The sequence below is a fragment of the Trachemys scripta genome, chromosome 2, assembly GCF_013100865.1.
Source record: "Trachemys scripta elegans isolate TJP31775 chromosome 2, CAS_Tse_1.0, whole genome shotgun sequence".
Classification (NCBI taxonomy): Eukaryota; Metazoa; Chordata; order Testudines; family Emydidae; genus Trachemys; species Trachemys scripta.
In genome coordinates this window covers 37291555-37319333 of record NC_048299.1, presented here as the reverse complement: position 1 = coordinate 37319333, position 27779 = coordinate 37291555, and the positions used below count along the sequence as shown (strand labels likewise).

The 27779-nt window shown below is 39.2% G+C and overlaps 1 protein-coding gene across 1 annotated transcript in view; it reads left to right on the top strand.

Annotated features, from left to right (window-relative positions):
- MALRD1 (MAM and LDL receptor class A domain containing 1) overlaps window positions 1-27779 on the top strand; it is a 371329-nt gene that overhangs the window by 245650 nt on the left and 97900 nt on the right. The window contains exons 21-23 of the mRNA XM_034760318.1: window positions 9156-9284; window positions 15804-15965; window positions 22718-22875. Of these exons, the coding sequence (XP_034616209.1) occupies window positions 9156-9284; window positions 15804-15965; window positions 22718-22875 (449 nt within the window). The remainder of the gene's footprint in view (window positions 1-9155; window positions 9285-15803; window positions 15966-22717; window positions 22876-27779) is intronic.

Here is a 27779-nt window from a genome sequence, read left to right as displayed (position 1 = left end):
AGTAATGCACATTGGAAAAAATAACCCCAACTATACATATAATATGATGGAGGCTAATTTAGCTACAACTAATCAGGAAAGAGATCTTGGAGTCATCGTGGATAGTTCTCTGAAGACGTCCACGCAATGTGCAGCGGCAGTCAAAAAAGCAAACAGGATGTTAGGAATCATTAAAAAATGGATAGAGAATAAGACTGAAAATATCTTATTGCCCTTATATAAATCCATGGTACTCCCACATCTTGAATACTGCATACAGATATGGTCTCCTCATCTCAAAAAAGATAAACTGGCATTAGAAAAAGTTCAGAAAAGGACAACTAAAATGATTAGGGGTTTGGAATGGCTCCCATATGAGGAGAGATTAAAGAGGCAAGGACTTTTCAGCTTGGAAAAGAGACTAAGGTGGGATATAATAGAGGTATATAAAATCATGAGAGGTGTGGAGAAAGTGAATAAGGAAAAGTTATGTACTTATTCCCATAATATAAGAACTAGGGGCCACCAAATGAAATTAATGGGCCGCAGGTTTAAAACAAATAAAAGGAAGTTCTTCTTCACACAGCGCACAGTCAGCCTGTGGAACTCCTTGCCTGAGGAGGTTGTGAAGGCTAGGACTATAACAGGGTTTAAAAGAGAACTAGATAAATTCATGGAGGTTAAGTCCATTAATGGCTATTAGCCAGGATGGGTAAGGAATGGTGTCCCTAGCCTCTGTTTGTCAGAGGGGTGGAGATGCATGGCAGGAGAGAAATCACTTGATCATTACCTGTTAGGTTCACTCCCTCTGGGGCATTTGGCATTGGCCACTGTCGGTAGACAGGATACTGTACTGAATAGACCTTTGGACTGACCCAGTATGGCCATTCTTATGTTGAAGAGAATCTTTTCTGAACTATTATATTGCTCGTATCAGAGTCAATTATATATTGATAGATCTATGGTAACATCTATGATTCTTGCTGTTTGTGTGCCTTAGCACCAAGTACCAAATACTTGCTCTCACCATGAACATCTTTGGGAAGCATATTGCTGGGCTTTTGTGCCTACAGATGAAATTCTTTGCTAACAATCAATATAATTTGTCAAGTGTAGGGTTTATGTCAGAGTCAATGCATGTCATCACATTAGACCTGGTCTTCTGTATGACACATGCACTGGATAAAATTCCCTACTGCTTCTGAACTGAAAGAGAACCTTATTTGAGATGATTTCTAGCTTGCATCTGTAGAAGTGCTTTATCTAGCTTTCCCTGCAGAAGACTGAGAAGGTCATCCATGGACAGAAACATTATTGATGGGCATGCTAATAGTGTTTTGATGTTTTTTGTACAGATCTGAGCTTGTAGAAAACTGTGCTGATAAACTAGGCAAGTAAACTAAACTCTTGGTGTAAATAGTGTGCCGTGACTCCTGCTATATATTCCAACTTAACTTTATAGGGTGCTATTATACTATAACATTATAGATGAGTTTCAGTTTTAATGCAACTTTTTAGTGGCTTGTGTCTCTCATTTTAATTTGTTCCAGGCTGAAACTTAGTGAACAAGATCTTTTCCTGTGGGTAATATTTTCTGATCAGATTTAAAAAAATAATCAGTTTATAAAAAAAAGTTTGGCACTCATGTTTTAAAAATGTTTTAACAAAACATGAAAGAGGCATTTAATGGTTTTTCTTGTACCCTTTTTCACTCTTATCATTCAGATTTAATTTAAACAACACAAATTGGCAAGACGTTAGTCCATAATAGGGTTTAATCATTATTGCTGCTTTGAAAATAAGTTAAAATTACAGCTTGTGCCCAGACAAAAAATTCCAACTTTGTTTAAACAGAAATAATATTAAAAGAATCAAATTTCCATTGGACATGTACTATTGGTTTAATTGAATAATTTTGGTCTAGTCTATTTATACTATTGGATTAATTTTTGCATTTATTTCATCATGAAAAGATATCAGTCATTTTTGGGACATCAATGCAGAATGCCTCATTCTAGAACAGGAAAAAATGCTCAGAGGGTTACGTGTCATTCTGTATAATGCCCAAGAGATTGGGAAGCCTTAATTGTGACACAGCTTACTACTATAGGAAGACGAATGAAGAAGTCAGAAAAATTACTGGACAAGGTACACTTTTCACAAATAATCTACAAAAGAAGACATCAGTGGCTGGGACATGGAAAAAGAACGCTTACCAAATACTGCCCTTGAATGGAAGCCAGAAAACACAAGAAGAAAGAGAGGAAGACCATGAATAACATGGAAACTAACAGTTCTGAACGACATCAGCACCTCAACATGAAATGGGAAGATTAGGAGAGAAGGGCAGTTGATAGGCAAGGATGGCAAATGTGGGTAACCCAATGTGCGGCAAAGCATGGGATGGACTAAGGTCTAAGTTTAAGGTTACTACTTTTTTGACATGACACACATTTCAAGATGGAGAGCATTCATTATATCATTGTGGAAGGAGAATCCTGAAACTTTTCAGTATCTCTCAATTTAAAGGAAGCCTGTCTTCACATTTTGACTGTTTCAACTCTCCTGCAGTTTCTCCATTTTGTACTAGGCAATGGTTATCTTCCAGCTTTCATCACTTCTGTTCAGCCTTTCCTGAGCCCCCAGAGTCTTTCTAGATTCTAAATATAGTGGTTTTGTCCTCCATCACATGAATGTGTCCATCTGATTATAATTAGACAACTGGCTACTGAAAGCTTTGTCTCTTCAGAAGATTACAAATCTAGTGCAGGAGTCGTTGGCCCTGCTATATTCCATCTGGGTTTGTAACAAACTTCAAGAGCAAGATGCCTCTATCCCAGCATCTGACTATGCCACAGGGACGCACTGATAGATAATCTTCTCTTAGGAACCGATGAAGTTCAGATGTTCAGGCTGATATTCTCAGATTTATCAACTGCTTTCAAAGTCATTGATCATTAGTAGTGATTGACATGCCTGCAAACTGTAGCAGCAGCATACACAGCTGGCTTTCAATGGTAACTTGTACATTCAAAAGATTGACATGTTTGTGGCTAATAATGATGAACCACACAATTCCAGGATACTGCACAATGGATGAAACATAAAATTAAGGTCTGAAGTATAAGTTGCAATTGTAGTTCCCAAGATGCATTTTTACGGTGGTGGTGACTTTAAATATTAATGTCCTGGACAAATTATAATTATGGAAATTATACGCCTCCTGATGTATCAGAGTTTCTTCCTGAAACTTATCCTAAATTGTGTTGCTGTACATTCATGAACAGCTGCCATGTTTCCAAGGCCAGATAGCACCATTGTGATCATCCAGTCCAACCTCCTGTATAAACCAGTCAATAGAACTTTCCCAAACTAATTCCTAGAGAATATATTTTAGAAAAACATTCAATCTTGATTTTAAAATTGTTAGGGATGTAGAATCCACGACAACTCTTGGTAAATTGTTCTAAAAATTAATTGCTTTAACTTTTAAAAAATATGTCTTATTTCTAGTCTGAATTTGTCTAGTTGCAACTTCCTATAATTGGATCATTTCTCTGCTAGATTGAAGATCCCATTATTAAATATTTGTTCCATGTGCATGTATTTATATGCTGTAATATGCTGTAATCCCTTAATCTTCTCTTTTTTATACTAAATAGATTGAGCTCTTTTAGTCTATCACTGTAAGGCATGTTTTCTAATACTTTATTCATTCTCATAGCTCTTCTCTGAACCCTCCCTAATTTATCAACATTCTTCTTGAATTGTGGGCACCACAACTGGACAAAGTATTCCAGCAGTGGCTGCACCAATGCCAAATATAGAGCTAAAATAACCTTCATATTCCTACTCAAGTTTTCCATGTATGTCTCACAGGATCACTTTAGCCCTTTTTGCCACCGTGTTGCAGTAGGTGCTTATGATTAACTGATTATCCCATCACAACTTGTAAATCTTTTTCAGAGTCACTGCTTCCCAGTATAGAGTCCCCCCCCCCGTAAATATGGCCCACTTTCTTTGTTCCTAGATGTATATAGTTACATTTAGCCATAATAAAACACACATTGTTTGCTTGCTCCCAGTTTACCAAGAGATCCAGATTGCTCTGTCAGTGACCTGTCCTCTTCATTATTTAGCACTCCCCCAATTTTTGTGTCATCTGCAAAGTTTATAGTGATCATTTTTGTTTTCGTCCAGGGTCATTGATAATATTAAGTAGTGTGGGGCCAAGAACGGATCCCTCCAGCATCCCACTGAAAATGCACCTGATCAGTGATGTTTCCCCATTTACAATTACATTTTGGCACCTATCAATTAGCCATTTTTAATTCATTCAATGTGTGCCATATTAATTTTATAACATTCTAATTTTTTAATGAAAATGTTGTGAGGTACTAAGTCAAATGCTTTACAGAAATCTAAGTACATTATGTCAACACTATTACCTTTTATCAACCAAGATTTTTAATCTCTGGGGGGAAAAAAGATACCAATTAGATTGACTGGATCTGTTTTCCATAAACCAATGTTGATTGGCATTCATGATATTACCCTCCTTTAATTCTTTCTTAATTGGGTCTTGCATCAGCTTCTCCATTATCTTGCTCACAGTTGATATCAGACTGACAGGCCTGTACTTACCCAGGTTATTCCATTTACTCTTTTTAAATATTGGTACATTAGCTTTCTTCTAATCTTCTGGAACTTCCTCAGTGTTCCAAGATTTATTGAAAAATCATAATTAATGACCCAGCAAGCTCCTTGGCCAGCTCTTTTAAAACTCTTGGATGAAAGTTTCTGGACCTGCTGATTTAAAAATGTCTAACAGTAGTAGCTGCTGTTTGACATTGTATTGAAATACTTGTGAACTGGAGTGTTGTTATATGATATGACTACATCATAATTTTCTCCCAAATGAAAACTGAAATATTGTTCTTTAGGACCATGCTATTATGTAGTCCTTGCAGGCAACTTCTGCAGAATTCCCTATGAGGGTAGGTGAGGAAGGAGGAGGGTTTGTTCCTAGGCAGGAGAAATTACTGCTGATCAAACCTACAGTGATTCCCAGATGGATTTTCAATGGGAAATATGCCTGTATCTGATGGAAGCATGCTGCACAGATTTACATCTCATCCTCCCTTTCCGGCTCCATGTTCCCTCCCTCAAAGCCATGGGTCTATAAAAAGGGCTCATTGGGTTTTGGGAGCCAGGAGAGAAAATGCAGGACAGCTGCTGTTCTTTCCCTCATTGTATCTGTTCACCATTTATTACTTGCTCAACCAAGACTGGAGCTTGGTGCTGTAGAGATGCATAGTACCAGGCAGCCCAAGTCCCAAAGAGCTTAGCTTACAACCTAAATAGACCTCACAGAGGATAGGAAAAGAGAAATGTTTATCCCCATTTTACTGATAGGAAGCTGCAGGATAGGAATTAAATAATTTGACCAAGATCACATACAATCTGAGGGCAAGCTGGGACTTGTACTCTGTCCAGGACCTTAATCACAAGACCATCTCTCCTTGCCACAATTAATTATCTTCCACGCCATGCAGTGAAAGATAGTATGTAATCCAATGTTCCCTGCTTACATGGGTGTTTGGGGTTACATCTGATAGATCTTTCCAAAGTAATATTTCACTGTCATGTCAGGGAGCCTTAATTATGTGGCAAACCTTCACTTGGATATAAAGTATGTTTTTGCTTCATACTTCCTATGGCATTTTTTGTAAACACGGTTATCCTTTACTCAGAACCAGCCAAATTCTTTACCTTTCGCTAGCTCACAGTTCCATTGTAATGTTACAGTAGTACAAAAATTGGTTGAAAATTACACTGTTAACAACATGCAAGTTAAACTGTAATGCCTTAAAAAGAATAAATGAACGTATAGGAAAATCCCTATTAAATTAATGTAAACACGTTACTTTCAAGCATCTCTCACATTGCAGAACATAGTATATACAATTCACAGAGCCTCCTGGAATCTAGTTGAGTCTTCCACTATTTTAAAATAGTGGAAAAGTTAACTCTTTGAGAAATCTTTGCTGGGCCCCCTTTAAGTCATACAGTTTCCTTCTCTAGCCATTTGGAAACCACAGACATTCTCCTAAGCCTCCATTTGAATGCCATTCTGTGAAATGCCAGAATTCTTGCTCTAAGGGTTATATCATGATAGAATGTAACTCTGAGGTTGGCACGTGCTGCTCTTTTGAAACATGTTGCTGTTCCATGAGTCAATGGCTCCCTATGGCTTTCCCCTTGAATATATAAGTGCAGCCCAGCATGTGAATATGAGATCCTTAACAAACTCTTGCTTTGTATGCAGGTATTTGCTGAGGTTTATTGGTTTGGAATGACTTCTGTGTGTGGAGATGGGGCAGGTGTTTAGATTTCCATAGGCTTTATTTAGGAGTTAGATTCTTTAAAAAAATTTACGTGTATTTAAGGGATGTTGTTAATCTTGAATGAGACTATAAGGTAACAAAGTACTTTCCACTTGATTAAATGTCAAAGCACAGCCAAGGAATGTGATGAAACACAAAAGCCATTTATTTGCACACATCCTCCCACAGTATGGACAAATGCAACAAGACCAGAAATTGTGGAGAAAAACCCTTATTTTACATGAAATACATCATTTTACCTTTCAGCCACATGATAATTAACTGGGTTCATCAGGAGGAGTTAGACTGGTTCATAAAGGAGTTCCAGAGAGAGATTTAATGCCACTCTCATATATTGTAGTATTATAATTCAATGGGTTAAATCATGGTAGAATGCCAGAGTTTGACAACCCATTTTTTCAATGGCAGGAATTGGCAGGATAATATTTTGAAAATCCTCCTGTTTTCTATGTTGATAGAGCTTCTAACATGTTCTTATGTTAAATTGCATCCAGACCTCAGAAATGAGATTGATATATATTAGTTTTCGGAAATGTTCTGGGATTAAGTATTTCTATTTTGAGAAAAATATTTAAAACATTAATGGTAAAATGCTACGTGAAAGGGTGCCGTTCTTGTGAATTTCTTCAGTCACTGTAGTTTCTTTATGATCAACAACCACTATCATGTTTCTTGTTTTAGTATAATTTCTGTCAATACAGTGGCTGTGGACAATCAGGGCCACTATTGGTGTATGCAGTAGAACGCTGAGCTCCCCCCCCCTATACCCCCCACATTTAGAGTTGAATTTTGATAGAGTATAAAGTTTGGGGGAAGGTATTTTGTTTTTAGATATTTGTACCAATTTTGGCATGTTGATTCCAAAAAAAGATTTTGCCTTGGCCTTTGCCAAAGCCTTTGGCACAGCCTGTATCCTGTTTGTAAATGTATACTTCATTTCATATGCAGCTACCCAGAAAAATTGTGTTCATGTGAGTTCTTACTCCAGAAGAGTCCAAGCCACAATGTTTTGAATCCAGATCCAAACTTTCCAATAGTTATGTCTATTCAGATGTGCAGTTTGGGTAGGACTCATCTACAGTTCATCCAATCTCACTTCAGCAACATAACTGTTCCCAGGTTACTGCCTGAGATATTTTTAAATTAGTTAAGAAGTATATTGCAGTGGTTGTTGTAGCCATATTGGTTCCAGGATATTAGAGAGACAAGGTGGGTGAAGTAATATCTTTTACTGGACCAACTTCTGTTAGTGAAAGAGACAAGATTTTGATCTTACACAGAGCTGAAGAATAGCTATTACCTTAACTACCTTGTCTTTTTAAGAAGTGTATAGTATTTTGAAAACCTGGGTTCTATTTCTGGTTTTACCACTAAGTCACTTAAGTCCCTGAGTGCCCTTAGGTAAATCACTTAAACTTTCTGTGCTTCGGTTTCCAAATCTATAAAACTATGTTTAATTTATGATTATTATTTATTATTTATTTAATTGTATTATCTTTCATTACAAGATTTGAGACCTTTAGATCTAAGAGCCAATACTATTCATAGCTTTTTATCGCATATGAAGACTTGCCTCAGTCAGTGCTACATTCCACTAAACCAGTCATTGAACTCCCTTTGAAGGATTTGAGTTACATCTCATGTATTTTTTGAATGTTTCCTTGTTTATATGCTCTGTGGAACTAGGATTTGGTTTTGCTTTCTCATTTTGGCATCAATGAGAGCTTGTGGGTCTGCCTCTGAATATCAGGTTTTAGGCAGGTGTCTGCCTGAAGTTGTGCAATCCAAGTTTTGAGAGACATACAGAAACAACGAAATCTCTTAAAAATGTTGCTCTGCCCAGAGCTGTTGCTGATGATGAGTCCCACTTCAGTCATGTTTGAAGGAGCCATAGAACAAATTACAAAGAATACAGTCAAAGCACATTCTCCTATGTGTATCACTGAACCGCTTGAGGCACTGGGAGAAAAAATAATCTCAGATTCATAGAAGTGCATTTTAAATGTTGTGCTTTGGGTTATCAGCACAGCTCCTATTAATGCTAATTGGAGTTATGTAGCCAGTTCACTGAGCCACTTGATGAACATTTATATCAGTATTTTAAGCTTGACAGATCTCTGAGGACTGAATCCAAGAGCTATCTAGCCTTGTTCATTCCTTGGGTGTATTGCCCCAACTTATTCATTCATTCCCATTCACACTCTTCCACTATTTTACCCAGATTCAAGAGCGATTGAAAAGTTGTTCTGGTAAAATGAATCTTCATTTTAAATAGTTTAGGCTGAATCCCTATGCAGCCTGCATGTTGACTGCAGTAGGTTTCTCTGCCACACACTGAAAAATCTCACGCAATTAAATGGCCTGTAACACTTCAGAAACCTATGCACTGTATGAAAGTAGCATAGTGATAATTTCTCGGTTATGTCATATATTGAGATGAGGTTTAATCCTTTGCCCTGCCCTCTTTAAACCAGTTTGTAGCAAATTGAATTTATGCACAGATTTCGCATCACAAATAAAGTAGGAAAAGAGTTGTGCTGATGTGGAAATGAATTCCTATCCACCAAAACATTCCATCCTCGCAGCTTTGAGTATCGCCAATATAGCAGTCTAGGCAGGCACAAGACATCATTAAAAGAGAGTGGGATTGAATAACATCTGTTGGATGCAGTAAATCACTAAAGTGATAGTGTATAATGGGTAAACAAATCAAAAAGGTCATACTTTGATTTAATTAAAGTATTGATTTAAATGTCCTGTTGGTTTCAGTTGGAGAGAGTCCTCGGGAATGCCCAGAAGTCACTGATTTTATATGTTGGAATAAGAACTGCATTGAGTCTCACCTTGTTTGCGACTACAAACCAGACTGCAAGGACCTATCAGATGAAGCTGATTGCAGTAAGTACAACTTTCTATATTAATATTAAAATTTTAACCATAAATACTGTAACCCAGTTTAGATGGATTTGTACAGCTGCTCAGGAGAAGGTAATATAAGCATGCTGTCCCCTCTCTTCTTCCCCCAGGCCTCATCATACAAAGTTTTACACTTTCAGATCCTCAAAGACATTTACTGAGCAAAAATATTTAAATGTGTCTTAGTCACAAATGTGCAACATAACCAAAACAAAGAGCAATAGAAGAGCAAGTTCAGTTTTTTTTTTTAAGGAAGATAATCCAAGGATAACTATACAAATTATCTAACAGAAGAAACTTGAAAGGATTTTGAGCTGTCAACATGAAAGGGAAAAGCTTAATAAGCAAATTGGTGAAAATACAGAAGCATTTAGAATAAAGTTCTGCTCCAAATACTCACCATGTAAAAATTACCCTTTGGATCAGCTCCCTGTATGGGTTCATTTTCATGACACAAGTACATTTTTATTGTTCTTTACTACTCCAAAGCTAACAAAAGACCAGAATGAGTGAGCTGGATTACTTTCCTCCTTCTGAATCATCAACAGAACTCTTTGATAAATTCCAATCTGTTTACACCTGTGCAACCTCAGTGACAACTGAAGATTGCAACATAATTTGGCCAGCAGAACTTTATTATCGATGATGATGTGTGAGAAGGAAAGAACCCAGTTTGACTTCCAGAACTTCCATTAATAGGGCTTGCAGTTAAACAAACTACCTTTAAACATTTAAACTGATCATATTTGATGTTAAGATGCAGTACACATGGAGCCCTAGCCTCTGTCCCCACGCTGCCTCCAATGCCATTTTTGCAGAGTCACTTTTGAGACTAGAACTACATTTGAAGAGCAAGAGGACAGAACAGTTTTTTTAAGGCATGTACTTAATCCTGGCAATCAATCTGTGTTTCTTAATCTTGAATCTATAGGATCAAATTCCGCTATGGTGCACATTTGAAACTATTACTGAAATCACTCTTGATATGTAGGGGAGAGAAAATGCATCAAATGCATCTTAAACAACAAAAATAGATTCCTCCCTCCCCCCCATATATGGTGGATGGTCACATTAGACAAGGCTCCAAAAGAATAGAGTGGCACAATCTTAAATGAGGCCATATAAAGGGTTTACTGAGAATCTGTATTGTGCCCAAATTTGCAAATAATATCACTATGACAAATATATTAGGAAGAAGAGGAAGGAAAAGGCATGTTATCATTAAAATATTATATGATACTGGAACTCTTCTCCCTATCTTCTATTTATTTTAAAGTAAATAACGTATATATCTGAAGTGTAGATCCTAAAGCAGTGTCTTTATGTAGTCTTTTGGCCAGATTCACAACTGGAACAAATCTAAACTGAACTGCACCTTTAAAAGGATAACCAGTTCAAGTAGATAAATGGATTTTTAAAAGATTGTTCATATTTTATAACATTAATATTTCTTCAGTAGTCAGACAGTGTGACTGCAACAAAATACTTTGTAAACTATCCATGGTTATATTTTACAGGGCCCTAATAGAAAAACATCACACTCTGAATCTCCGTCTAATGCAAACTGCTTTTTAATGACACTCAGAAAACTAATGAAGATCTTGATTTATTCTGTAAATGCTGTTATTGCATACAGTAGTTGCCATTGGTTTCTGTAAGTGTTCTCTAGAGATAACTTGTGAGACCTTCAGCTTTCTTTTCTTAGTCAGACAATGAATGGGAGCATTTAATGCCATAAATCAGTCCAAGTCACAAAGCAAAAGTTTGTTATGATGTATAAAAGCTATTCTTGGGAAAATATTAGCTTCAATGCACCTTCAACGTATAAGGCAAAACTGTCCTTTGCTTCACATATTTACCATGGATGAAGAGGGCATGGGGAACTTCATTCTCCCCTCTGTCCAGCAACAGTTCAATATTGCAATGTAGCACACAGAGTGCTAAAGTAAGTGCTAGGTTGCCCTGTCCAGCATACCACAGTGCCAAGGGCTGGGGGTGTTTGGATTTGAGATAGGGGTAGAGGTGATTCCTGGGTATGTCTGCTGTGGTGTAGAATAAACACTAGATGGGGGCATAAATTACTCTCTTATAATGAAGAGCAAAATGTACTCCAGTGTGCTTTCATCCTTCAGCTACCTTGAGCCCTGCCCACACAGGGTTGCTGTTGATCACTCCACACTCCCAGCATAATGCAGCTCCAAATAGCAAAGGGCAGATTTTCTCACACAATGCTAGGGGAAAGCCTCTGCCCCTTCAGCCTGGACACAGGGACCTTCCAGAACTCTCCCCTGGTCAGGAGAAGCAGCAGGAGTTGTTAAAGACAGGGCAGAATGACTGAGAGAGAAACACCTGCGGCTCCAACCTGCCCCAGCCTCGCATCACCTATGGATATTTGAAACTTTTGGCTGCAATTTTTCTTTTTTCTCTCAGCTCCAGGTTGGACTTGATCCTCCACCTCGTTACACCAGTTTTACACCAGTGTAACTATTGAAGTCAAGGACCCAGTTATGCTGTTTGTAAATCTGGAGTAATTCCACTGAAGCATTTCTCTGGATTTATAATGGAATTTGGCCCAACAGCAATCATATCCACATAAAATTGGTGTAATGGAACATTGTGTTGCATCCTATTTTTTAAAAAAAATTGCAGCAGTTGCTTTTTGTATGCTTCATTCCTTCCAGTGAGGCAATCTTGCACAATTTTTATTTTCTTTCAAAACCCATTGGAAGTACGGATGTGAAAATCACACATGAAAACCATTTCAGTTTTCGTAAACTGTAGTCAATTATACACCCAGATCTGATTAATAGCAGGCCTCAACATTGATGAACCATCTAGTGCAATGCTTGAATTATTGAAATAAAAGCAATTTTGCAGACAAATGGACCAGTCCTTTTCTCATAACTCCTAAACTGTCTCTGTTTACATCAAAAAGAAGAAATACCCAGAGGTGCAGACATGCAGGTGACTTCATCGACCCTGCAGATGCTGTTCATAAATATTTATTATTAAATGCTTTCTGAAGCACTGGTAAGATATTAGAGCTGAATTCCTGCTGTCAGGCAGTGTATTATAAATAGCGTTATAAAATCAAAATTCATTTGGTCTTTGATCTGTTTAGAACTGTACAAGACACACATACTTTCTCTTGAGATTGCACGGCCAAATTCTTTGCACTGCCTGCTTGTCTATTTCACTTATTAAAGCTCAACTGTCCTTTGTAGTGCAGCACGGTGTACGATATGGACCAGTGTGGTATGTTCCATGTGTTTGTGTTCCTATTTTTCTTTAATGGCATCAGTTGTAGGATCTTCCTCTTAGAGTTCACATGCTATATGTGTAATTTTAGCGCCCTCGTGACCAAGATGGAGTCTGCTCTGCAGGCAGCTCTGGCCAAGAGAAGGCGCACACAGGAATGCAGCAGGGAAAGTTCCTTCCACCCCAGGGGCACCTGTTCCAAACCCCCCAGAGTGAACACACCGGAAAAGTACAATGAATATAGGAAAGGGAAATATTTATTTACAGAGGGATGAAAGGAGGAAAACAACAAGGGGAAACATAGGGGGAGTGGTAAAACAGGGTTGCATTAAACTCAAGGCCCCACAGGCCCAGTGATACCACAGTCTGAACGCAGCAGACACCCAGCAATGTGTCTGCACACAGAGTTCAGGAGTCCTGGGCAAAGTTCCAGTCCAGTGGTGAGGCTTGGGTGCTCTTGGTCGCCGTCAGTGCCAGTGAACTTCCCCCAACAACCTCTCTGGTGCCCTCACCTGCCGCTCTCTGCAAAGCCACAGAGAGCGACATCCTCCCCGCTTAACTAGCTAACCGCCTCCCTCCTTAGTCCCAATGCAAAGTCACAAGCCCCAGTACTCACAGCCCCATGCAGCTCTGGGCAGCAGGGATACTGGATCCATCTCCAGCCTGTCCTTCTTGGGCAATTTCTTCCCGGCATAGTGCTCCTCCTGGCTCCTGTCCTGGGGTGTCCCTGATTAGCTGCTCTGTCCCTCCCAGGCTTCAGGTAGATTTTTGACTGCTTCACTCTGTGAGGGCCTGCTTGCTGCAGCCTTTCTGTCTGGAGCTCCAGCCGCACACACCCTGTTGCTCTCTCCCCTCTCTCTTTACTCCCACTCCCACCAATAGCACTTCCCCCCTCAGAAAAAATATTTAAAGGGGCCATGCTCTCTCTAAACCCTAAGGGGGTTACATATGTTATTCACATATGTTATTCAAAATCATCTTTATTTAAGGTATTTATACCAGACCAGATTTTTACAAGAAAATCCTACAAAACAGCATTGGTTACAGTTTATAGTTTTGCAAATCTGCATCATAATAAAGAGAATTGCTTTAGTTTCTCATTTGAAAAGATACTTCTATAATGGCAGCAAGTCTATTTTTGCAAACAACATGTTTTTGGGGCATCCTATTAAATAATTGAACATTAAACATCTCAGAAATGGTCCCATCTGCTTAGATTGTTTTCTTCTTCTCAAGAAGATAAGATGTGCAGTTTGTAATTGGAGAGCACATTAGTTTATAGCCCAGGAGTGTAAAAGAGGATCTGTAGTTTTTGTAGCATGTGGATGCTTGTCTACACTGCACTGCAGTCTGGGCTATGGCAATGTTTAATTTCAGTACCCACAAAGCTTCACACTCCTGACCAATATAGCTATGCTGGCAGAAGTCTGTAGTTCAGATCTAGCCTTAGTCCTTGTCCCTCTCCTGGAATCTCACAATTTAAACACCCGGTTTCTTGGTCCTCCCTAACCCCCTGGACTTTTCCCCTGGGAATCTAAAGCTGCTCACCTGGGACCATTTGGCCTTGAAAAGTGAGCCTAGGTCCTAAACTTCCTGTTGTGTAGATGCTTTGAAATCCAAAGAAACTCCAGAAAAGGTTTGCCTGCCCAAACCAAGGATGGTTTATCCCTTAATGACTGTCTGGGTGCACATCATTATGCACATCAATGGTTGCACATCAGTGACTTGTAACATTAATGACATTAGCACCTATTGCCCTGACAATATTATCTTCTGTTTTTGCTTTTTGCACCTTAGTGCTCATTATGAAATTAGCTGACTGGTAGTATTGAAAATAGTATCCCATTGGGGGAAAAAAAGTAAGAGGGCAACTGCTGAAATAGTGAGAGGATATGTGTCTCCTTCATCAATCAATCGATCAGTTTTTCCCAATGTAATGTACTCCAAGATTGATCTGTCCACTCATACTTTCTTCCTGTCCAGCCAGAGACAAAACTACCAGATACCCTCTCTGATTGTGCTTCTGGTGAATTATCAAAAGGGATACAGTATTGCCCTCTACACATTTTTATCCTGAACGTTAATATATCTTAGAGTCAAATGAATTATCTCCGCAGATTTGAAAAGAAGAATTTCTTGGGAACATCTTGTTGCTTTATCTCTCACTGTAAAGCATCTTGAGACGTGTTGAAACACACCACATAAAAATAAATTGAATTTAATTCTCAATATCTAGAACTGGCTGATTTAAAGGAACACTGTCACAGTGGGGAATGGTAGTTCAATATGAGACTATTTACATCTTGTTTCCAAGAGCATGTAACTGCCATATTAGCGGAAGAAGTGAGTGGATGCAATTTCTGAGGAAATGCCTTTGTTTTAAAAAAAATCATAAATGATCATTATTGGTATTATGCTAGCATCTAGATGCACCAACTAGCAAGCTCCACAGCACTAAATGCTGTACAAACACATACTAAGAGACAATCCTTGCCACAAAGTGCTTACAATTTAATAGACAAGAAAAACCAAAGGTGGGAGAAAGGGAGTCGTATTATCCCCATTTTACTGATGGGGAATGGAGTTAAGGGCCTGCTGCAAAGCCCACTAAAATCAATGGAAAGATTCCTATTGACTTTAATGGAATTTGGAGCTGGCCCTGAGTCACTTACCCTAGGTGACACAGGAAGTCTGTGGTAGGGTTGGGCATTAAACACAGATCTCCTGAGTCCAAATCCAGTACCTTAGCCACCATACTTTCTTTCACTTATAAAACTATGCTCATAGGTCACCATACAATGCCAATATATGCACATGTGAACGCTTGAGCATAGGAGTGGAGTCCAGGTTTAGCATCTGGTTTGCTATTATCTTCTCCACTCCACTGAGCTCAAACAAGTCCCATACTCAGTCATGTCTCCCTAATGTCCTCACCATTGGCCATAGCCATACACCAATGATGTTAAACATATCCAAAGGGTGGAGGGCATATCAATCTCTAATAAAGGGAATACTTTGTCTCTCGAGCCTGCATTATATCAAGATATACCATATATTATACCAAAATGTAGAAACATACGGTAAGTAACATTCTCAGCTTAACATATGTAAATTTGGCATTAGTTGAACAAAATCCTTGCTATTACTATGTGCGGTATGCTTATCATCATATTTTAAATATACCAACTGATATACTATATATTGGTATCAAGAGAGTGAATTTACTTTGTATTGCATTTTCAGGCCAATATACCAGTATCCCTGGAAGCTGTAACTTTGAAACAGGAGACCAAGATTGGACTATTGCATGTGGATTAAAACAAGATTCTATCAATGATTTTGATTGGAGTATTGGCAACAGGGTTGTCACAGGGCAAAGTGGTCCTGATGGTGACCACACACCAGGTAATATTAAGTTCCTCACATCAGGTTGGGGAAAGGGACAGAAAATTCTCACTCTTAGCTCTGAAAATCATTAAGTCATCTGCTGAGGAAACGAAGTATTCTGCAGAATTAGTCCCACAATAGACAGGAGGCCTGCTTAGTCAACATGAGATCAGTTCAGTGTATTGTGCAAGAAGGTAGTGGTGGTGAGCAAACCCCACAGTTTTGTGGTGTTAATTGGAAAATGCCCATAAAAATGTTCCATTCTTTTGGATGATAAGGTACAATAGGGGATAGACATCATAAATGGCAGTGCTAAAGTAGGCCAGATGAGTGTATTGAATCTTGTCATGTATACGATCATAGTAACCACCAGTGTTGTCTGAATGCAATTAAAAATAAATAGCCTAACACAGAGGCCTGTTATCACCTGTTTTAATCATTGGTTGAGTCAGCATCAGTGTAGTTTTATAGATTGCTCTTTTCAAAGTGGCCTTGATTATATCATTCTTGATATTCTATTGTGGTTTGATACATTTGTTTAGTCATCTCTAGACAATGAGCTGCTAAATCAAATGTAAGGATACCTATTAATCATGACCCCTGAGGAGAAACAAACTTTTTACAAGACGGCACAGTGGATATAATAAACCTACTGTCCATTTGCAAGCATCTGGCAAAACCCTTATTAATTAAAGAGGTATTTGTAAACCTACTCATTTAGACCTTTGAAGATGAAGAATTAGATACAAAAAAGAGGATAAAGTCAGTGACAATAATGTTTCCTTTTCTGTTGGACTTTTCCATAGGTGTTGCCTTATACGTTTCTGAATGAGGGTCATTGTTTTGTTGTAATTCTGCTGCACGTTACATCAGGAGTAGGCAACCTATGGCACTTGTGCCGAAAGCGGCACGCGAGCTGATTTTCAGCGGCACTCGCACTGCCCGGGTTCTGGCCACTGCTCTGGGGGGTTCTGCATTTTAATTTAATTTTAAATGAAGCGTCTTAAGCATTTTAAAAACCTTATTTACTTTACACACAACAATAGTTTAGTTATATATTATAGACTTATAGAAAGAGACCTTCTAAAAACGTTAAAATGTATTACTGGCACGTGAAATCTTAAATCAGAGTGAATAATTGAAGACTCGGCACACCACTTGTGAAAGGTTGCCGACCCCTGCTTTACATAATGAGCCAGGTTCTGCTTTCAGCTACGCTGGCGTGAATTCAAAGTAACGCCATTGAGCTCAATGGCTTATTTTGTATATTCTGTGTAATGAAGCTGTAAACACATTTCTATAGATATTGCTCTTCAACAGCATCTATTTCAGATGGTTACAAACAAAAACACATTTGAAATTTGGCTTTCAAAACTCAGAACGGATTGTTTTGTAAACAGCAAACCCATTTAATAAATGAACAAAATGTGCAGATAGGTGGTGAGCTGAAACCTCGGCTTATTATACTTGCCTACTTTACTGTTATCTTGTCCTTCCCTTTTCCCTGTTTCTGCCTCATCCACCCATTGTATTTTGTCATAATCTAGGATGAGCTCTTTGTGGTCTTTTTACTATTCATCTGTACTGAACCATGCATGATGGGGTCCTGACCCTGAATTGCTGGCCCTAAGTGCTCCTGCAGTGCAAATAATAAATAGTAAGAAATCACTGCAACAAAAGGATCTGACTTTAGAGTCCAAATTCTCTGCTGGTGTAAATGTGTGTAGTTCCACTGACATCAAGCATAGCACTCTGCTGCAGGTCACCATTTTCAATGTCTGTCCTGGGCTGAAGCTTGGCATAACACTGACAGGTTCCAGATGAAGATTCAGGAGCAAATGGGGGAAAAAAAGCAATTGTTGAGGGGCCACAATAAAAAATCTCAGTGTAAATTATTCCCCCCACGTTGGGGCTGGTCAAGAGCTTAAATACACAACACATGCATTTTGTATTAGCATGTCCCAACAAAAATCCCAGCTCCTGATAGCAAAGTAACCCTTGGTACTACTCACAGAACAAAATATACTAACATGGAATACAATTCCTGGTATTATGAAGACAACAGGCTGTCATGTTAAGATTTAAGGAGAAAACAAATAATGCAGAACAAGTATTAGTAGGTGGTGAAAATATTGTAATATCCATGGTCTTCATTGTGTACCTGTGACCAACATGTCTGCCAACTCTCATCTCCTCCTTGGTCTTTCAGATTCTCCTCTTAGGGCTGCCTGCTACAGCCTGTTGGCAACACAACGTGACTGGTAGTTGTGCCCCTTGACCAAGACTGAGAGGGGAGTGCAGGTTCCAGAAACTCTTTAACCTCCAGTACCTCTCTCTGCATACTATGGGGTCCTTGTCCACAAGCAGACATCTGCATGAAATTATCCAGACAACAGTAATCTCAATAAAAACAAGACTGATTAAAAAGAGAAAATGGAATTAAAACAAATTTAACAGTTTGCTTAACACATCTAGCTTTGCTCTTCTCATAAACTAACGTCCACAGAATTTTCACCAGCATATACATTAGGCGTTGCTTTATACATCTTCAGAGAAGACAGATAATCAATTAAAAAATACTCCAACCTCAAACACTTTAGTCCAATGCCAGAGCAAAATGATGATTATATTAATCATTTTTATTGTCATAGTACCAAGGAGCCAACTAGATTGGGTCTCTATTTTGCCAGGTATGATACAAACATATAGTAACATTCCATTGATTTAGGATACAGCATATCCATGTCTCTATAATAACTTTGAAATAACTTTTTCACTTGAGAATGTTTAAAATCTAACATCTCTTGAAAGTACTGAGGTGTAACACTCACACCCTGATAATCCAACCTGAGCAGATCATCTGAAAAAAATATTACAGACAGAGAGAGAAATGGAGAGCATTTCACTGATAGTCATTGCAATTTTCAAAACCTCCCTTTTCACGGTGTTCCAGCCAGAAATTGCATAGGTTTGAGGTGCAAACTGAATAAGTCTCATTCTGAATAAGTGATCATTTGCAGGTCTGTGAGAATGACATATTGTATCCAGTTTTGAAATCCAGTAAAGAATTTGACTTTATGAATGAGTGAACTAAGTGTGTGTGCAATTTTAGGTAAAAATAAATCCACTTCATTTCAACTGGGAAATGGCCTTTGATGTCATGCCCCCAGTCCATGTGAGCCTGATTCTTGAAATAATGAAGTAGTGAGCAAATATTTTTGTGTTCATTTTCATTTTCTCAAGAGGTTTATTATTTATCATAATATGAACAAAATTTCCAGATCAATTGCCAGAAACAGTTTTGTGTTCAAAAATCACACCAAAATAAATCTTTATTTAGATGTTCCATCAGCCGAACTCCTCAGAGCCAATGAGTGGCATCATCTGATACTTTAGTAATGAATTCACCTTGGTATAGTCTAATCGTTAAAACTGTAACACAGCTCTCTAGTCTCACCCCAGTTATCCTATTACAGGAAAAGAGCAGCATTCATCAGTAGCTCTTTGGAGCAGGGCCTCTTTCTTAATATGTATTTGTACATCACTTTAGCACAATGGGGCCCCAACTTTATTTGGGTCCTCTAGGCACTATTATCATAACAACAGTAATAATTAGCAGGGAGCAGTTAAACCAGAGTTGTCATGAGGCTGCAAAAGGGTTTGGGATTTCCAGAAAAGGGGACTGGTTGGGCTTGCTTGTCCCTAGGGTATCTGGGAAGGTTTGGCAAATAAGTGTGTTTGTGTTGTCTGAGATGGGGTGGAATAGGTGTATGTTACTATTCACTGGTCCTCGCCATGGGTCTTGCCTCCCTCTCTAGAATATTAATTCTTCCTTCCAATATTTCTTCCATGCCTCCTCCTCCACCCTCTATTATCACCATTTTCTTTGCAGAACCCCAGCTCCACCTTCCTTAAACATGATCTTCTAGGTCAGCTGCATAACACCTACGCCTCACCTTGGCATGATGCCTCACACTTGAATTGTTGGACAATGTGGTGCACAATGGAGTTTGGAATACTCCAAATCCCAGAACATATGAAACTGGAATTTGGACAGCCCCAAATTCAACCACAAACTAGCAAGAGTATGCAAGAGGCCTCATGGCCTCATGATGCGAGGCCTCATGGCAGGGGCCAGCACAAGGCAGATGGGACCCAAGCTCACCTTTAAGGTAGGGAGAGTGGCGCTTTGAGAAATAGATATTACTGCATGGTGGTGTACTGTTGACTGCAGAAATGATGCAAGACATCACTGGAGAAACTGTCCACCATGGACAGTGAAGTCCTCCTTCCAGGGAAAATCTTATTGTTGTGTTGCTAAAAGCCTGTCTTAATTAGATCATATTAATCTACTTGTAATTGCCCTAGAAGTTTCTCCAAACTCACAGGGAACCTATCAATTTGATTTTGCAACTTGTTAGCCAATTATCTACCAAAAGGTTTAGAAGAGCCCATTAAGGGCTGGGACACACTACTATTGTGATTCTGAATATGCTTGTAGCTGATTGTGTTTAAACAAGAAAGAGTATTCTGTGTACTCCTTCGTTTGAAAAATTCTGAATTTTATCCTCCAGAGGAGAATTACCCTGACCTTTCTTGCTGCTGCCACCAGAACAAAAATAGTTTGTCTTACCTGAGCAATTGAGCTATGTAAATGTTTGAAAATGGGATTTTAAGAGAGCTTGCTTGATCAAAAAGTGTTTGTTGCTTAAAACAAATGTACTTGGAAGGTTACATAATTACACATTGTGTGTTACTGTTATTTTGTGAATATGTTTATGTAAAATTTAGCTACTGATTGGTGCAAAGTCATTTCCATCTCTTTTAGGAGTTGACACCGCTGTGAAGCTCACAACAACCTTGTCATGTGCCAAAGTCAAAAGTGAATTCTATTTCTATAATAGTCCTTTAGACTTTTGACTGAATTTTTTTACAGCAATCAGTATTAAGAAGTCAAGTGAAGGAAAGTGACAACAGTACACAGTGAGTGGCATCTGAGGGCTTGTCTTCCCTACCAGAGTAAGTCGACCTAAGGTATGCTACTCCAGTTGTGTGAATAACGTAGCTGGAGTCAACGTAGCTTAGGTCGACTTACCCTGCATTGATGAGAGACATTCTCTGGTCCTCTTACCTTACTCTTTTTGGGGAGCTGGAGTACTGGACTGGAGAGTGCTCTGCCGTCAATTTAGCGGGTCTTCGCTAGACCCGCTAAATCGACACCCACTGCATTGATTGCAGCAGCATCAATCTCCCTGGTAATGAAGACAAGCCCTGAGAGATAGCAGCCTGAGTTCTCCATCACACTAAGGCCCTTTACATCACTCTTTAAAGAAGCCCTAAGTGAGGGTAACTATAACTGACCTCCATTTTAAGGCCCATTTACACTGCTAGAGCAATGCTATTCTGGAGAAAAGAGACTACTGTGGCATATCAGATGCCATTGTGTGATAGCTGGTGGCAATGCTGGCTTTTTTGTGGTGACCACTGTATTTTAGAGGGAATGTTTGTATGGAAGTGAAGTGTTTGGAATAAGGCTGTAGTGATTACAGACACTTTACAACCATTATGAAAATGAGAGATGTTTGTCATTAGGTTATACTAGGATGAAATATTACTAATATATCAATACCAATATACTCTCTTCTAGTAAAGAGAGAGCCGCTCTAAAGGAAAAAAGGGTAAGTGCATTCAAAAGAAATCAGACCTATTTAAAACCAGGCAATGGGTCATGTTACTCATATTCTATAGAGCTGTTAATGTATAGTGCTACATCTCTGGTTTAGTGGTAAAGATTTACTGGTAAGTCTTTTAGTGAATTATGTTCATGTAAGGTGCTGCTTGTCTCCAGCCCATGAAGGATCCATTGCCACACCCAGAGTTTCTTTTCCAGACAGTTTTATGTTCCAAACACAGGCAAAAACCTCACAATCACAGTTCCTCAACCCACCCAGAGGACTTTCCTCTTTGTCCCTCTCAGTCCCTCCTCATTCAGGACCTACTTCAGGACTTCTTCCAGGCTATTTTAACTGAGAACCACTTCCCATGGCTTTCTCCTGGAGGTCTTTTCCCCCAGCAGGTTCCTACTGCCTCCTCTCACAGGGGATGCTGGCAGCCCCTCACAGGGCTCTCCCTGCTCCCCAAGTAACACCCTGGCTCTTTATAACCCCCATTCTGCCCCCCTCTTCTTAATTGGTCAAACTGGGAGCACCTGTTCTGGCACAACGGAGTTGGACCTACTTCATTTAAAGGGGCCAGTCACCCTGTGACAGTCCAAAAACCTTCAAGTTTCCCCGCTTACATGAAGAACAATGTACAGGTAACATAACTTGGAGCTATTGTTAATTCTAGTACTAGCAAAAACCCCTTTCAAAAGAACAATGACTTTCATAGGTAGAAATCACTATCTCAAACCTTTTTTAGAACACAGTGTTTCTTTTAGAGATGAATTTGCATTCAGTTCTGAACATCCCCAATGTGTTCATGTCCACCTCTACTAATTTCTTTCATTTGCAACAGAGCTAGGGCCAAGGAGGTGGCTGAATAGCAAAAGTGGCTTTAGGAGGGTTTAAGAAATAAATTTGTAAAATATGTATGTGTTAATAATATATACATGTGTTATCAGACCCTTGGCCTATGTGTACATATATATTTGGATCTGATAAGATACATTATTGTGCTCACTATTTAACTAGCTACCTATCAATTTATCTATCGTGGCTTATGCTCTTAAGTATGAGTAGTATTCAAAGAATATTTTTATTCATTTTAAGGTAATGGACAACAATTTTTGTATGTCAACTCATCTGCCCAGCAGGAAGGAAATAGAGCAAGGATAATTACCACAAAACTCTTCCCAGCAAGCCTCGGAGTGTGTAGAGTCCGGTTCTGGTTCTGGCTGTGTGATTCCAGGCAAACAGGAACTTTAAAGGTAAGAGGAAAAAGTACTACTATTTAAATACCCAATATTAATAGTTGTGTTTCTTGTGTTTTGAATGGTTTAAATCTCAACGCTATATTAGCTTTGTTTAATCTCTGCTTGGTTGCCGGTTCCTAACCCAACCTTTCTGTATTGACAAGATCAATACTTACAACTCTGCTTTAGTCCTGATTTCACTGGAAATCCCATTAGTACATATGTGAGTCTCATCTAGTCATTGCACCCAATCTTACTGAACAGCAACACTTTTCTGCTTTGCATGCTTCTATCCTCAACATAAAATAAGTGCTATTTCCAGTTTATATAACACAATAATCCTGAAACATGCTATACGCAGTTAAAATGGGGTGTGTGTTTATGTCAGTTTGGAAATGTGAAAATAGAGATAATGTCAATCATACTACATGTGACAAAAAACAAAATTCAATACAGATTAATTGAACTGTCTGAAACGTGTTAGAACAGCAGTTCTCAAACTGTGAGTTGGGACCCCAGAGTGGGTCAGGGCCCCTTTTTAATGGGCTTGCCAGGGCTGGCGTTAGACTTTCTGGGGCCTGGGGCTGAAGTTGAAGCCCAAGCTCCGCTGCCTGGGGCCAAAGCTGAAGTCTGAGGGCTTCAGCTTTGGATGGTGGGGCTCAGGTTACAGGGCCCCTGTGTGGGGCTGAAGCCCTGGGGCTTTGTCCCCTGCACCCAGGGGCCGGAGCTCAGGTTCTGGCTTTGTTCTCTCCTCCCCCCCCACACACACACACAGGGCAGCAGGGCTCAGACTTGGTCCCCTCTCCCAGGATCGTTTAGTAATTTTTGTTGTCAGAAGGGGGTTGCAGTGCAATGAAGTTTGAGAACCCCTGTGTTAGAAGATAGAAAAGATGGTCATGTTGACTTGGAATCTGGAATGCAGTAGGCCTGGGTTCTAATACTGATTCATTCTGGCACCACCTTCCTGTTTGACGTTGGGCAAGCCACTTAGGCCCAAAGGTATTTGCATTCCTAACTTCCCTTGAAATCAATATACCTTTGAGGATCTGGGCCTTCATGTCTCTGTCTTGGTTCTAGATCTGTAGAATAGGAATTATACCACTTCCTTTTCCCACTGTTTTTCTGTCTTACTTAGACTGTTAGCTCTTCAGGGCAAGGGACTGTCTCTTACTATGTTTATTCACAATGTATAGGCATTGGGGCTCTGATTTCAATTGGGGCTTCTTGACGCCACCAAAAAATAAATAATAGTAACCTCCCAGTATACTATGTAATATCTAATCAGTAGAAGCAGCAATTAATTAAAAATCAGTGCATTAAACTGAGCATTTATACCAAGCATTTAACAAAAACATTTCTCAAAGCTGTACAGTTTCCAGGGATACTAGTTTCAGATAGTCAGCTTGAACTTCTAAGAAATTCTTATACAGAAATGTTACAGTTCTGTAATTCTGAAACTTTTTTAAACTTCTGCTCTCCATCATCAAATGCTGCTTTCTTATTTTACCACTTACACATGTGTGTGTCTGCACACCCACACACTCTTATATGTTTTGCTTAGTAAAGTTAATTGAGAAAAAGAGTTATAATAATAATAAATGGAGATATTCCATCTCCTAGAACTGGAAGGGACCTTGAAAGTCCAGCCCCCTGCCTTCACTAGCAGGACCAAGTACTTATTTTGCCCCAGATCCCTAAGTGGCTCCCTCAAGGATTGAACTCACAACCCTGGGCTTAGCAGGCCAATGCTCAAACCACTGAGCTATCCCACCCCCCCAGGTAAAGGTCAGCGATTTCTGTGCTTTGTGATTATCCAGATTATATTAAAGTAAAAGGCAAATAGTGTTTACTTCTGAATCTTTTATTTAAGTATTTTGATTTTACATTTTTAGACTAGGGTTTGTTTAATTACATGTTTCCTGAACATTATAGTGTGCAAGCCCCAGATTTTACTTTTATTTTCATAAAGAACTTCTGCTGGACTGAAGTTTTCAGTCATGTAAGCATTACTATATGTTTAGGGCTTGTCTTCACTACTGAGGAGATCAACACTGCTGCAATCAATGAAGCACGTGTCGATTTAGCGGCTCTAGTGAAGACCTACTAAATCAATGGCAGAGCACTCTCCAGTACTCCAGCTCCCCAAGAAGAGTAAGGCAATTCGACTGGAGAGCATCTCTCCTCAACACAGTACCAGTCAAGACACTGGGATAAATCAACCTAAGCTACGTCATTCACGTAGCTGGAGTAGCAGATCGACTTTCCCCAGTAGTGAAGACAAGCCCTTAGAAGTAATTTATATGTCTAAATATATGACCTATGAGTCGGGTAGCAGGAGGCCACAAAAAACCTGCATTTCTGTGATCATTTATTAAACTACATGAGTTAAACTTTTAGGCCACAATTCCACAAAGGGATCCATAAACATGAACTCTTACTCCTGCACAGGAGTAAGGTTCTGTGCTTTATCTCCTTCAGGACTAGGCCTTTCATGTGGGAGCACATAACAGTAAAATTCATACCAGACAGAACTAGTCCATCAAAAATTATACACATATTTTCTTTCTCTTGAAAAAGTTGCACACTGAAGACAATGTATCTTTGATTGTGTCCTTCCCTCGTGCCATCTAATAAGTGATCTGATTCAGCAGCAAGCAATTTTTTTTAAGAGGCAAATCACTCAGGAAAAAAAATCAAACAATCACTGTGAACAGCTCAGTGAAAACTTCTGCTCAGTTTGCAGTGGAGGTAAAAAAAAAAAAAAAAAAGCAAGCCATGTTAGGATGTCTGCAAAATGAGATAGAATATTATAATGCTATTATGAGAGTTAATGGTACATCCACCACCTGAAATGTTCTGCTCAGTTCTGATTACTCTATCTCATAGGATATAGTCCAGAGATGGGAGTTTAAAGTGACTCAAGTCATGGATACTCCAGAAAAAGACAGATTTAAAAGACTGGGACTGTGATTTAGTGAGGAGATATGTTAGAGGCATACAAAATAATGAATGGTAAAGAAAGGCACATTGGGTGATCCTGTTTACCCCTTTACAGTACAAGAAAATTCAATGGAAGTGAAAAGGGAAAATTGAAAACAGGCACATTTTTACACAATGCATAGTTAACTTGTGGAACTTATTGCCAAAAGATTTCATTTCACTGAGGAGAAGCACTTAGGTAGTATTAAAAAATATTAATTAGATGTTTATAAAGGTAATTGCATTAGATAGGGTAAAACATTTATAAGGGAGATGAGCCCTCATACTTAAGGGTATTAGCCAACTGCTATCTTCAACTACCAAAAGTTCTACTGCATATTACGGTCAGGGAAGCAAGGAAGTGGCCTAGGCCTTCAGATGGGTTACAGGTATCTCAGTCTAAGCAAGTTGTTCCATAATTTTCCAGTATGGGGTTTCTTTCATCTTCCTCTTAAGTATGTGGTGGTAGACACTGAGGGAGAAATAATTCTGGACTAGACAGACCACTGATCTAAGCTAGTATGGCAATTTCTCTGTTCACAGGAGTAGTTTCAGGTCAATTCAATTAAATTACATTACTTTACCCGTACAAATAAAAACAATGCATTTCTTTGTAGATTTGGATAGCTATTTACCCATGTTTATGCAGAGCAGGAGAGAGCTTGGAGGAACCAAAGTATTAAGCACAATCTCTCATAAAACAGTTGGCTTCTCTTTTAAAGTTTTTTCTTCAGTTCTTTTTGCTCCATTTGAGTCTATTTGTATGGAGAGGAGTAAAGCAATTACAGTTTCACTATTCAACATTCTTCCTGTTCAGCTTTTATTCCACACATTGTCATACCATGGAGAGTTAAAACTAAATTAATTCCCCATCTGACAATATAGTTCCAATATTTCAACTTTCTGGATTGTTCAGGCAGTTAATATTAACAGAGGTTGCTATGAACTAGAATGCAGTAAATTCACTAAAAATGACTAATGGGTTTTGCATTACTATTATTATTTAAAAACATAAAGACATTGGATTACAATTTATTTTCAATGTTATAGTGGGTGGTAGGCAATGTAATCAGTGAACTTTGCTTAATTAATTCACCTAATTACTTTGGCAAATCAGATGTTCCACACTACCAGGGGCAGCTCTATGGTTTTTGCCTCCCCAAGCACGGCAGTCAGGCGGCCTTTGGCGGTATACCTGCGGGCGGTCTGTGGTCACGCGGATTCGGCAGCGTTTCTGCGGGTGATCTGTTGGTCCCGCGGCTTCAGAATGCCTGTCACCAAAACCGCGGGACCGGCGGTCCTCCAGCAGGCACGCTGCCAAAGGCCGCCTGACTGCTGCCCTCACAGCGATCGGCAGGCCGCCCGCCGCGGCTTGCCGCCCCAGTCATGCGCTTGCTGCGCTGGTGCCTGGAGCTGCCCCTGCACACTACATTACATTCAGGGAAGTAAGGAAGAGGCTAGGCCTTCAGAAGGACAGAACCTGAATCGGATTCCCACTGTGAACCCCAAATATAATGTTATATCAGTTCCTGCCATTCTTGTTCACTTTGTATACAGGCACATCTCGTATTAGTGTGTTAGTGATCTCACTTCTTGCAGTCTGGCAGGAGGCACTGCTTTAAATCATGTTGATTCAGCATGAGGAGGAAAGGTATACTACCAGTTACAGTAGAACAAAAGACATGGGTAGGCTGAAGACATGAACTTGCAAGAATGTGGTACAAAAAAGATGTCATCATTCTATATTAAAGTCAGCGGTCATTTTTCTCAATTAAAACTGGGTTGTGGCTCACAATAAAATGAACATGTGTGGTTGCCTTTCACAAGACTCGGGTACTCCTAGTTTCATGACTGGAGAATACAGTATATATGGGGGGAATAATCAGAGATTATAAAATGAGTTCATAGTTACCTGAGACAGCACACTTCTTGCCATGCAA